The 13,518-nt window shown below is 42.5% G+C and overlaps 1 protein-coding gene across 1 annotated transcript in view; it reads right to left on the bottom strand.

Moving 5' to 3' along the window:
* Positions 1–12,305, bottom strand: part of PDE11A (phosphodiesterase 11A) — a 228,917-nt gene extending 216,612 nt beyond the window's left edge. Inside the window, exon 1 of the mRNA XM_030580141.1 lies at positions 12,144–12,305. Coding sequence (XP_030436001.1) covers positions 12,144–12,305 — 162 coding nt within the window. The remainder of the gene's footprint in view (positions 1–12,143) is intronic.
* Between the last annotated feature and the right edge of the window lie 1,213 nt (positions 12,306–13,518).

Here is a 13,518-nt window from a genome sequence, read left to right as displayed (position 1 = left end):
TCAAGCCTCTCCCCATCCCCTCTCCCAAGCTGAGGGAGGACAAGGAATGTCCACAGACATTGATAAATTGAAACAAAGTTGTTTGGTTTGTTTGCTGCTTGAAAATTATGTTGCTCATTTATTAAGATGTAGCCTGCACTCACATGTCACTGCCCATTGAACATCAACAGTAATATGTGTGTATGTGGGACTATGAGGTCTTCTGCAAGTTGACATACAAAACTAACAATTTAACTTCATGTACTTATCCCTTTTATGGTTTATTTTACAGCATGGGTTTTTGCTTCAATGTTACATAAAAATGTCTATTTCATTTGCTGTCAATTTTTTTTTTCTCCAGTGAGTGGTGTTTTGATATGATTTTGGATATAGATCAACATTGCATTATTGATGCCATTTCAGGATGTATCCCTGACAAATGACAAAATCATTACAAATAATCATGTGCCTTACTCTTTTGGTTTCTATACATAATAGTGTAATAAAACACATTCACTTACCTGTTTTGTAATGCACTGTAAATGGGTACATTGTCTAATATACTCATTTACCATAACTTATTCATTTACCTCCTACTGCAGTGTTGGGCATAGAACTGAACACTAAGCAGTAAGGTACATGAGAACCCTAAATACTCTGCTCATTTACTTTGTGTACACCATCAAGTAACATAAAGAATAGAAAAAGGCCTATTACAATTTCTTCAATGACTTTCCAGTCTTTGATTGATCTTACCGGATGCATGACCGATGAAGAAGTGTAATGTGTATGTTACTCATGTACCTTTCTGTATTGACTTCATATTGCTTCTCCAGTTAGGCTCATAGCAATTGGTTGAGACTGTATGAGTCACCATCAGGTATTTTTTCAGTTGAGAACATGTCGTTGAGACGAATGGGACACTTAACACCTCTCTGAGCTTGCAACTTTGAATTTTGAAACTCACCCTGGGTAGAAATCTGAGAGTGAACTTTAAACATTTGGGGAAAATGCATCTTCGGCCCAGCTCTCAGATGCAAATCAAGCTGAAGGTGGGAAAGGTTATAAGATCAGTCTGGTCAATGAAGGAGCAAGGCATCTGCTGTGAAGCTCGGATGCAGTATCTGCACCACTTTGGATACTGGTGAGTCCATGCTTTCCATCTGTACTTACTAAGCCCTCCGTTAGGATAATGTTTGGTCCATTGCGGTGTATTTTAAGGACCTACAAGAGAGATGGGAGGGAAGCATTGCCATTCCAGGGGCTACGCAATATCTGGAACTTAGGCCTAGATTCTCAAAGGTACTTAGGCTCCTAACTTCCATTGGCCTTAGCTACTAATTATCTTTAAATTGGGTTTCTGTCTCAGGTGAAGACACAACAGGGCCAGACCTCAGATAAGAATTTTCAATCCTTCACCTGACTTAAGTGGATTTATGTGGAAAAGATAGGCTTTCACTCTGTTGAGCATTTGTATAACTCCAGGGAATAGATATTTTAAATGCTGAATCCAAATACCTGTACCACATTGGATACAGGCTTCAGATTTTTTTTTCCAGCAGCAACTGAGGAGATCAACTGATCCCAAACTTATTTGCTGTCTGACTCTGAAGTGTTGGAGGAACCTGAGTACCTGATTTTTTTTTCTGAAGTTCTAAAGACATCCAGGTAATACACACTATTAAGATTGAGAAATAATCTCTGAGAGGGGAATGTGTTATATGTGTGTGCTTAAGTATAGAAATGTAAATGTTAACTTGATATCTTGCATTTAAATACATGTACGAGTAACTTAATGGGCGGGTGGGAGGTGGAATACCAGTAAAGTACAACCTGATATTTTAAACACCAGCTGTATTAAGTATTCTTTAAGCATGCATTTAAACATTTGTTTACAAATACCGTGTTTACACTGCAGACTTTGGTTGATGCAAGTTTTGTCAGCATACGTTATATATCACTTGGGCACATACATACTTGGCTGCTTGCACCGGCACTACATATACTTACCAGGAGTGCTTGTGTCAATTCAAAGCGTGCTGCACCACCAGAAGGTATCCCAGTATGACATACACTGCTGTTTGTCGCACTGCCTTTTGGGAAATTTACACGATGTGTTGTGAGGTAAAAATGACTCACCTTGGGAGCTAGGCATCAAGTTCCCAGCATGCAACTTCCTTCATTCGATAATGCCATCATAGTCCATAATTTTCACACTTTAAAAAAAAAAATCCCATAAGCCCTCATGCCATTTTCCATTGTCCGCCATCCCTCACAGAAATGTGGGAGTCTGCAGTGTTCTCATGAGTGTTGCAAATACAGGATGCACAATTCTCCTTTAATTGCAGAGCCACAGAAAATACTGCAACTGTGGGTGATATGACAGTTTTTTAGAGGATAGTTTTCTGAGGGACACAATGAAAAACAATTCAAGGTTGTTGGTGGCATTCACAGAACAGCTGCAGATGGTGGAGTGCTGCTCTTAGACCTGAGAAAAGAGCACTGACTGGTGGGATCATATTGTAATGCAGATTTGGGATGACAAGCAGTGGCTATGCAACTTTTGGATATGGAAGGCAATCTTTCTGGATGTGTGTGCCAAGTTCACCCCAGTTCACCAGCCCAGGGACACCGGAATGAGAGCTGTGTTGATAGTGGAAAAGTGAATAATGATTTCACTCTGGAAGCTTGTAATGCCAAATTGCTGCAGCTCAGTGGGAAATCATTTTGGAGTAGGAAAACCCATGCAAGTGTGTAAGGTCATTAATCATTTACTACTCCAAAGGACTGTGACTCTGGGCAATGTGCGGGACATAGTGGATGGATTTGTGGGGATGGGTTTCCCAAACTGCAGTGAGGCATGCAAGACTCACGGGAGGGATACAAAGGGGGCACCAGCTAAAGGGGAGGACACGTGATCTCCCCACATGACTCCTCCCTGCCCCAGACCAGGGCCCCCACACTCTTCCCCATCCCATCCCAATCCCACGTTACCTGGGGGAAGAGAGGGGGGCTCTGTCCTCCCACTGCTCCAGCTCCCCCTGGCATGTTCAGCTGCTCTTCCTGGCAATCAAGCCCCAGAGCCACTCCTGGATGCTGCCCAGTGCAGAACAGCCCCTCCACATCTTTTCCCCCATCACCCTGTAGGAGCCCAGAGCACCCCCATCGCAGCCCCCAGTGCCAGGTGGCCAGGGGGCAAGGTCCCAGCCCTGGTTCTTTGGGCGGCAGGGCTCCCGCCCCTAGTGCACTGGACGGCACGGCCAGCTTCCGTGTGGCACGGCCCCAGCACCAGCCGCCCCGATTCCCTGTGGGAGGCAGGACAGCCAACCTGGGCCAGCCAGCAGAGCCAGTTCCAGCGTTTTTGCTACCCCAAGTGGCGAAGCGGGGAAAAAAATAAAATAAATAAAGCCGCGATCTGTGGCACTTCGGTGGCAGCTCTACCACGCCGCTTCATTCTTCGGCGGCGGGTCCTTCACTCCAACAGGCACTGAGGGACCTGCCGCTGAAGAACTGGATGTGCCAACCCTTTCCATTGGCCACCCCAAGCACCTGCTTTCTTCGCTGGTGCCTGGAGCCGGCCTTGCCAGCCAGGCAGAGTGCTCTGGGAACTGCAGGAGGGGGCCTGGCCTGGGTGCAGAGTGTGGGCGGGGCCACACTAGACTGCTTGGGAAGACACAGCCTACCTTTGCTTGTGATACCCACTGCTTGCTGTGGCAGCAGCAGGCTACTTCCCACCTGGGCTTGGCTTCCAGGACAGTGGCTGAGTGAGTTGGAGCCCCCCCGCCCTCCCCAGCATGCTCAGATTCTACTCCTGTCCCCAGAAGCTGAGCCTGGGCAGGGAATAGCGGTATCGGTGGCAGCCCATTCCATGTCCAGGCTCAGCTTCTGGGGACAGGAGCTGACTCTGAGCATTCTGGAGGGTTGGAAGGGCTCCAGCTCGCTCGGCCTCTGTCCCCAGAAGCTGAGCCTGGGCAGGGGGCAGCCTGCTGCTGCCGCAGCCAGGTACTCTCCCAGTCAGCTTCTGGGCCGCACCAGGCAGTGTCCCAGGCGGTGTGGCTGGAAGAGGAGAGGTTCTGGCCCCGCTCCTTCCTCTCCTCACCTGGGCTGGCTGCTGGAGGGGCACTGACCTTTTGTACTCCACCCATGAGTTGCCCCTGCATGCACATCCCTATTTTTGGCATCAGCCCACTTTGCCACAGAGTAAATCAACAGAAAAGGGTACTTTTCTATGGTTATGTAAGTGGTGGATCACTAGGGTGCTTCACTCATCAGTGTGGGCTGGTCAGGGAAGGTGCATGAAGCTTGCATCTTTAAAAACACAGGACTGTTTAGAAAGTTGCAAAAGGATATTCTTTCTGACTGGTGGACTACCGCTGACAATACTGAAATGGGAACAGTGTTCTGGGGGCCGTAGCCTATATCTTGTGAAGCTGCACACTGGCTGTCTTGACAGAACCAAGGAAAATTTCAACTACTAGCTCAGCAGGTGCAGACTGACAGTGGAATGTGCTTTTGGCAGATTGAAGGGACACTCAGTAGATCAGATATTAGTGAGAAAAAAATATCCCAATTATTATAGCTGCCTGATGACATGCCCTGCATCATGTCTGTTAGGCAAAGGGGGGAAACTGCCACCAGGGTGAAGTGGCTGCCAGACTTTGAACAGACACAAGGGCCATTTCAAGAACTCAATGTGGAACTATACAGTTGCGGGAGGCTTGAAAGAACACTAATTGTCAGCCACAGTAGTGTTCTGTATTGAACTGTTCACTGGGCTTTGTGCTGTTTTGGTATTGTGTAGTGCTTCCTGTATATTTATAACTATGACTGTGTTATAGCTCTGATCATGAAGTATATAAATATGAATGGGTGTTTTCTGAAACCTATGAGTTCTGTGGTACTGTACACTTAAAACTACTGTGCGCTTTGAGTACCACTATACATTCTGCAATATGTGTTGTGAACTAATAAAGATAATTTATTTTCAATAAACAGAAATGTATTAAGTGGCAAAAAAGGTTTAAAAACTCACCGGCAATAAAATTAATGGAACAGAATTTAAAAATGGGAAAAGCAGCAAATATTTCAGTGCACAAATGTAGTTCCTTGTGGCTACACATACATTAGCCGTGGTTCTCACAAGTCAATGTATGTGAAGCTGTGGTTTTCCTTGCTGTTCCACAGTGGGGACTAATAGGGGTAAGGATGTTGCCTGTGATGCCACATGGTGTGTGGGGGAGAAGGGACGAAGCAAGGTGGTACCATGGAGTTCTCTAAGGACTGCAAAGGATGGGGAGTCCAGGATTTTTGGATATGTAAGTCAGCTAGGGTCTACAGCATTTGGGTCTGCTGCCTGAGGAAACCCATTATGTCCTGGTGCATCACCCTCTCCTTTTCTTGCTGTGACTCCTGGGCATTTCTCCTGTCTGTTCTTTTTTTCTCCATGCTGTTTGCCACGTTGGCCCTCCAGGCTTTTTGTCTGCAGTCCAGTGCAGCACGGGTTTGCAGTATATTGCTGAACATGCCCCCCCATTCCTCTTCTTTCTCCTTCCCCTCAAGTCAGGCATTCTGTGGGTATGGAGAGAGCATCCCTCAAGGCTGCAGTGGTAGCTGCTGATAAAAACAGATAGATTTATTGGATTTACAGACACAATGGAAAGGGAAATATAAACTTTTCAAACCTCCCTTTCCTTTTCGCCCTAAAAACTTTTGGTTATTGACACTTCAGCTTTGGAGCACCTCTGTACAGCCCTGCTCTCCAGCTCAGCTATAGTGAACAGGGCCTGCTAAGGGAGAGGGGGAAGGAATTTTGGTTGCATGAAACAGTAAAAATTTCAGTTCCTATTACATAGGTATATGTATAGGACAGTGGCACTGAATACTGGCACTATTTTCCACAGGCAATGGTGGTTTTAACTGATATTGCACTCCTAAGGGTAACAAAGACACAGAAAGCACAGCTGCTACTAGTATCCCGAAGCTGCCTGGCCCCATGTGCCACTAGCCTGTTTACTGCAATGGGGCCAGCCAAACTAATCACAGAGTGGCATGAGAAAGCATCCTGTTGCAGAGGAGAAATGAGACAGCTGTTCCTAGAAGCCTTTGGGAGAGGATTGCAGCATATCTTTGTGAAAATTTCATTGAGAGATCTCAGGAGGATAAAGAGACATCCCTATGCACATAAAGAAACTGCTCTGTATGGGCCTGCTTACCCCTTACTTGAGGGGAAACAAAAGCAGATACCAACTGTCCTATATTGTTTGTTTGTACGGCTACCTCTTCTCGTACAAGTAGAATCTTGAAGTCAGTAGCTGTGCTTTGTAACTTAGGGTTGAGCTGGCAACCATCTTTACATTTAAAATTTGGTAAGGAAAAATGCGTGCACACACTTACCCAAGGTCCCGTCCTCTTTACTGGGCTGGCCCGTGCTCTGCTGGTGGGACTGGGTAGACTATGGTGTAGTCTCAAACAGGTACTGGCTCATAGCATAGCTGGACTATCTCCTCCCGCCATGTCTCCTTCCTCCTCTTCTACCTTCTTCTCTTTACTGTTCACAGCAAGGGTCTCAGTCTCATCCTCCTCCAAGATATCCACAGTGGTTTGGAGGGTGCTAGTGGAGTCTCCACCAAGTTTGGCAGGCAGCTCATTGTAAAAGTGGCAGGTCTGTGTGGCTCATCACCAGATCTATTGTTCCTCACTGGCCCTTGATATGCCTGCCACAGTTCCATCGTTTTCCTGTGGCACTGCTGCTAGTCTCTTTCTTACCCCTTTGTCTGCATCACCCGTGCAATTTGTTTGCAGATGTTTGTTTCTGCAGCTGGTCTGTAGAGCCTTTTCTCACAGGCCCAGGAGATCCAATGTTTCCTGTATACTCCAGGTAGGAGTGTGTCTAGTGCCGGAAGCCAACATGGTCAGGTGGGGAGAAGGGAGAGGTGCTGAGTGTGCTTGCCAAGGTGGCAGTCAGGAAAAGGCATTTCAAAAACATGCATGGAATTTTAAATGAGAAATGGCTTCTGTTCTCCATGACCCATAGGCAGTGGCATCCACAATTGTGGCCAGAGCAGTCACTATCTCATGGAATGGGGCATTTTGGGACAACTGCTGAAGACTGTTAGGATTGACATGTGTGCCATGTTCATTTTATATCATTATTGCAGCTTCAAAGTGTTGTACAAACATTAATCTCACAACACTTCTTTGGAGTAAAGTAAGAGTAAATATTACCTTCTATTACAGGTGAAAAAGTTGGGTCAGAGATGGTCAGACTTCTATGAACTCGCTATCTCATAGTGTTCTTGGTGGGCCTACTCGTACTTCTATTTGTGTCAAAAGCAGAATTTTTCCCTGTATTTAGCAGGAGCAAGGTCAAGTCCTAACACTGCCAGCTTCTGGAGGGCAAATGATGTAGTGCTGTTCCAGGCAAGTTTTAAAGTGTCACTTAGAAAAGTTACAGACCCTTAATCAATTGTCACTCCAAACTACAGGTGGATGCATTACTTTAATAGTAGAGTCTAACACAATTAATACAACATTCTTATCTGTAAACAGAGAGAGGAAAGATTGTTTATCTGTAGCTAAAACAGGTATGGGAGCAAAACCTGGGTTCTAGTTCCAACTGTGCACAGACTTATACTCTTGACTGTGTCACTTAACTGTTCTGGGCCTCAATTACTCCTTCCTTAAAATGTGGATTACAGTACTTCCCCCACCTCAAAGGAATGTTGCAAGGCTTGGTTGCTAAGTGCCAGAACAATGTAGGGATTATGAGCAATACCTATATATCTGATTGGTGCTATATCGATAAATGGGAATTGTATTGGTGCTGTCTTCATTCAACTAAGGCTGACCTTAACCATGCTGAAATATATTTTAATTTGTTTAATTGTCCAAGGCAAGTGTTCTTAACCTGGGTGCTGGAAGGAAAGAGTCAAACAAGTTTCAGGGGGGCTGCAACCATCTGCCTTTCCCTTCCCTTTCATTTAAAAAAAAAAAATCTAGCTCTGGTGATTGTGAAGCTGACCTTTAGAAATGTGAACTGATCCTAAACCGCTGCAGTGATACCTGCCAGAACTTGTAGATAACCTACCCTACAAATTTTAAGATATGAATTCTCAACCTCTGGGTCATAATGCCAGGGGGTTACAATGATGCTAACTTTTTCATATTGTTAAGAGGGATGCTAGGGAATCATGATGGGAAGGCTAGGGAAAAGTTTGAGAGATCCACCAAGACATCTTTTCTCTAGCATCAATCACTATAGTACTTTATATAGTTACAATGTAGTGCTTAATTAGTTTTGTAAAAAAATTAAATGCTTTAAAATTAAATTTAAATGCTTAATGTATTTTATGTTTTCTTTTTACTAACATCTTTAATATTATTGGGATACATTCTGCACAGATCATCAATGGCCAAACACATGAAAGTACAGCCTTTAACAATAATGTAAGTTAACACCTCAGTATTTACAGAACTCTGGGAAGACCTAGTACTGTCAGCAGTACGGCTAAGCAGTCTTTATAAAAAGATATAAAATAGATGCAGATTTCACTGTTTAAGGATGTACACTCTTAATTTCCTCAGTCCCCGCTCTAAACTCGTTTTTAAGGTTTGCCATTTGAAAGGTGCAAGATTTATTACCCTATAATAGGTATGGTACAGAATAAATGAGACCTTCACAGCCTGAGCCCAAAGTGCCTTAATGAAGTTTCCATGCCCGTATAATCCTTGAATTCTCTAAAGTACCCAAGTAAGGTATCAGCTCAGGTAGTAATCCTGTCCTCTCAGACCCAGGCTAAGCCATTCCATTTTATATAGGCTACCAGAACAGTTGTGAGTATGAACTAAAGGTGAAAGTATTCCTGCTATTATTACCATCATTTGAGCTATGCCGGACCTTGTTTGTTTCTTTATAGTAAGGGGGCTGGATACCTTTAGTATATTTGACTCATGTAGTGAACACATGGAGTGAAAAAAACTGTAATTAAGAGACTGCTGATTGGTGGACAGTTATGTCCTTTTAACACACAAAGGAACTCTAATACAAGGAGTGAGCTAAAGTTTTTAAATTATCCACAGATCAAACTGTAGCTGATCCAATCCCTCCAGCTTCACTTTTATACTAACATCTTGATACAAAGCTGACTGGCTTTTTCTCCACTGTTTGTCATCCCTTGCTCTTTTAAGTTAGGGCTGAATCCTGCTAAATGCTCAGCCCTCACTGATTTTGTAGAGAATTTTGCCTAAGTAAAATCTTCAAGGAAGAAGCATTAGGGTCCATTGCTACAAGCACTTGCACTTGTGAGTAACTGTACTAACTTACAACTTTACATTGAAATCAGTGTGACTGTTCGGGTGTGTGTATAATTCCAGATATATACCAGTATACGCAGGACTAGACCCTTCATTTGGAAGCTCCTTGGAAAAGGAAACAATATTTTTCTTTTGAAATGTCTGTACAGGGCCATGCCCACCTTTACCATTATAGAAATAGTTTACATAGTGCTCACTCTTCTTTTGTTGTGGTAGTAGGCTTAGCAAAAATCAAATAAAGACTGATATTTTCAGATGCTAAGACTAGTACCTAATAAATATTAACAGACTACTGAAACATGAATACTGATACAAGAGATTCAAATTTTGAAACACTTTCTGACATAACAGTAGTTGTAAGAACACTTCATGAAGAGGTTGCCTTTTTCAAGTATGCAATAACATCTGCTCTCTCATTCTTCTTTTTAATGCCAGCAAAAATCATTTTAGTTCCAGGAATATATTTCTTAGGGTTCTCCAAATACTCCATCAGTGTATTTTCATTCCACACAACACCTGGAAAGTTTAGACAATAATGATGAATTGCTTACATTTTATTAATATCCTACCCCTTGACTCCACATGTAGCTAAGTTTATCAAGCATATTCAAGATCTCAGAATCTAGGGTATGCAGCTTTGAAAGTAAGCTACTCAGTTTATGTTCTAAATGCCAAAGGAGGGGGGAAAAGAATGAATGATAAATTAAATCCAGTTTTCATTATTGCTTGAACACATTTCACATTAAACACACAACTCGTACATACTGTGTTTATTTTTGACTCATTTTTATAATCCAGATTATACTGAGCATCTTGGAAAGATTACTGTTCAAAGCCAGTTCACCAAACGGAACACTTTTGAATAATGTTTGCTACTTTTAATCTACACAAATATCTTCATAATTCAAGAGCCAGTGAGACCATGCTTTCCAGTAATGTATTCAGATTTGTGTGTTAAATCAATATGATCTTTACTTAGGGTTGAGCAAACTCTCTTTTGAAGCCTGAGATTGTCCATTTATTGGAAAAAGTGTTCACAGAAACTGTTGATTATACACAGTGGTTATAAATTTTGCCAGCTCTTTAAAGCATTTCCCTCTGCCAAGTCAGCAGCAACTCCATCTTTTTCAGATGAGATGTAAATAGTTAGCTTTAGTTATTGTCTGTCTCTCCTAGATATTGGGAGAGCACAGGGAAAGCTACTTGTAATTCTGTTAAAAAGATGGAGAGCTGATTATCTGCATATTGACACTCCTAGCTCACACTGTATTTCCTCCCACAGTGGGTTCATAAATGTTGAACATGAAAGGTGGCAATAGAGGACCTTCAGAAAGAAACAGCAGTTTCACTGCTACTCTCTGGAATGTCTCTAACAGGAACAGGTGTGTAACAGGGTGGCCCACCCCTTTAAAGGCCAGGAAGCCTGAGGCAGCCAGCCCTCTTCAATCATCTCTCCTGGGCTATAATTAACTCCAGTTTAACCAGAAGAGGCAGGACTAAATGGGGTCAGGTGATAGCCTGAAACTGGGCCTTATAAGGGCGGACAAAACTAAAGGAGGACTACATGGAGTATGAGAAATTCTTGTGGAAGGCTCTGAGACCATGAAAGGATTCCAGGGAATGTATCAGAAAGACTTAAAAGGTAGATGAGAGGGATTGGGATGTGAACATGGAGGCTGGACTGATGAGAAGCATAAGCAGGGTGGAAGAAACTTTTGTTTGTGTAAACTCTTGTTTTGGATTTCTGTTACCTTGGCGTGGTCTGGACTAGATGTGATGGTAAGCTGTACTGAAACAGGCCCAAAGATATAATCAACAGGAGTGCTGGAGGTGAACCCCTGTAGTGCCATAGTCTAATGCCAAAGACTGCTAGAGCAGGGAATGGAACCACTTACAAGATGAAACAGCTTCAGTGTTAGCTTCCACCTTTAATTCTCATGGGCATATCAATGAGAGATTATGGTCAACAGTAGTGAAGGCTTCTCAAAGATTAGTAATAGCAGTACTGCTTATGTCTGACCTCTGTGTTCAGGAGATAAATTGACTAATATGGTTGATGTATTATGTTGTAGTCTAAAGTACATTTAGACATCCTGTTGATGGCTTACTTGTAGTAATCACTTGCAGTATTAGTTCACACGAGCACTTTTAGAACAGACGCTAACAATGAAATACATGATTTCTTTAGATAAATGGATCCCTTTCTATAACTAAGGTCCCAGTATAACACTAAATACCCCCCCCCCACCCTGGCAGGATCCCAGTATAACTGAAGAGTCAAGGAATTCCAAAAGGTTTTAAATAATTTAAACTATGAATATTTGCAATTAATACCTTGACCCAAATTAACCCAAAATGAACACCATTATATCTAATTATGTAACAATTCTTTTAAACACCTCTTTACTTCACAATCATCTGTATTAGAACCGTGCATGTGGACACATCAACATATAATAATCAGAGAGCTAAAATTAGTCCAGTGCCAATAAGCAGAGAGACTATACACCAATGCAATGCCAGTAGAGAGTAGTGACCAACTGAAGCAAGATCAGACTAAAGGACCAATGTCCCTTCAAGAAATAGACACTGTCAGAAAGCAGATTTTAATGTAATATCCTAAAAAGGATGTAAATAGCCAGATATCAAAGAACAGATGTGTTGGAAGAGCACTCAGTTAAAAAGCACTTTGCTTCTGAAGATGTGGTTCAGGTTCATCTTGCAATACTGTCATTTAACAGCTATGAAGGTAGTTTTGTAAAGATTTTTAAGATATAGCAAGAATGGAATTAATTTTGCTTCTTTATGCTTCCAGTCCTGCACCTCACCCCATGTCACCCTTTTGTTTTTACCTTTGTTCTTGTTTGAATCTGAGTAAGAGTATCCTGCAGCTTGTCCTGTTTTGCGACTAAACATACCCCAAAGATTTGGGCCAGTCTTGTGTGGCCCCCCTTTTTCAACTGTGTGGCACTGAGAGCATTTCTGAACAAAGAGCTTCTTGCCTTTTTCAGCATCACCCATTTTGGTCTATGACAAAGCAAAACAGAAAAATGAAATTGTACAATATTTTTTAAAAGATTATAAAGATTACTCTTTTGGCTACATTTACCATCATTGCCGTACTTTTACTTTGGTCTAGCTAAGTAGGAGAAAAAAAAGAGACTCTCAAAAAAGATGAAAAATTTTGGAACTCCTTTATGTCATTTGCCCATTCTGTAAACCGGTTTGGTTTTTAATTTTTTTTTAAATAAACTCTAGTATAGCCACCTAAAACCATTACAGCTGATTCTGTGCTACTGCTCTTCAAGGTGCAACACAAAACGTGCAGCCCAGAAGTAAGAGGGCTAAAGTGGCTCTAAGACACTTCTTAGTACCCTCCTAAATCTTGGCAGCTCTGGGTAATTTAGGGTCAAAGTTCTGCCCAGAATATCTGCAGTACTGTGGCCCACTGCTGATGCATCCCTCCCATCCTAGCATACCCCTTACACCAGGGTTCTTGGAAGACAGCTTTACAACTGTCTCCACTGTGCCTGCCCAAGAATCTTCCCCTAGCTGGAGCCTTGTTACACCAATATAGACAACTTACCTGTCAAAGAGGGGTTGAAGATCTCAACCAGTGTTTCCTAATCTTTCATAAACTCAATGAACACAAATACTGAATGAATACCCTAATTAGTAGCATCTGTAGGTTAACTGATGTCACCTACAATCAGAATAATCCCTTTTATGTAACTTTTTTTAAGGATTTCCTTCTAAATGACAAAGGTCTCAATTCTGATGCTTCTGGCATTAAAATGGCCAAAACAGAACATTTTCACTATAGGGACAGAGATTTTGTACCATCTTTAACTAGCCCATATAGTGAGAACCTTTAACCCAACAATGGTTGAAAGTTTTTGTTTTTGTTTAAATAGACCAGATCTATAAGGAAACCACACAGAGGTGACACATTCAGCAGAGTATACAAGGTGGTTTACATAAAACATGGCAACTGTGTTATAAATAAAAGGGGCAAGAAACCTCCCCCAGGCTGCTGTCCCCCTGAAACTGCCAGAAATCTGCCTGTGAAAAAAACTCACCTTCTGATGCAGGAGATGCCCCATTTGTAAACCAACCTGTGTAACAGAATCACAATACCCTACTTGACTGGATTTTAGGGATTAGTTTCATTCAGTTTGTTTTGTCCTCTTCTGTTAGAGACTTTGGCAGATATTTACACAGGGACAT

This window comes from Gopherus evgoodei, chromosome 11, assembly GCF_007399415.2.
Source record: "Gopherus evgoodei ecotype Sinaloan lineage chromosome 11, rGopEvg1_v1.p, whole genome shotgun sequence".
Classification (NCBI taxonomy): Eukaryota; Metazoa; Chordata; order Testudines; family Testudinidae; genus Gopherus; species Gopherus evgoodei.
The sequence above is the reverse complement of the archived record's forward strand: the minus strand, read 5'-3'. Positions and strand labels throughout refer to the sequence as shown.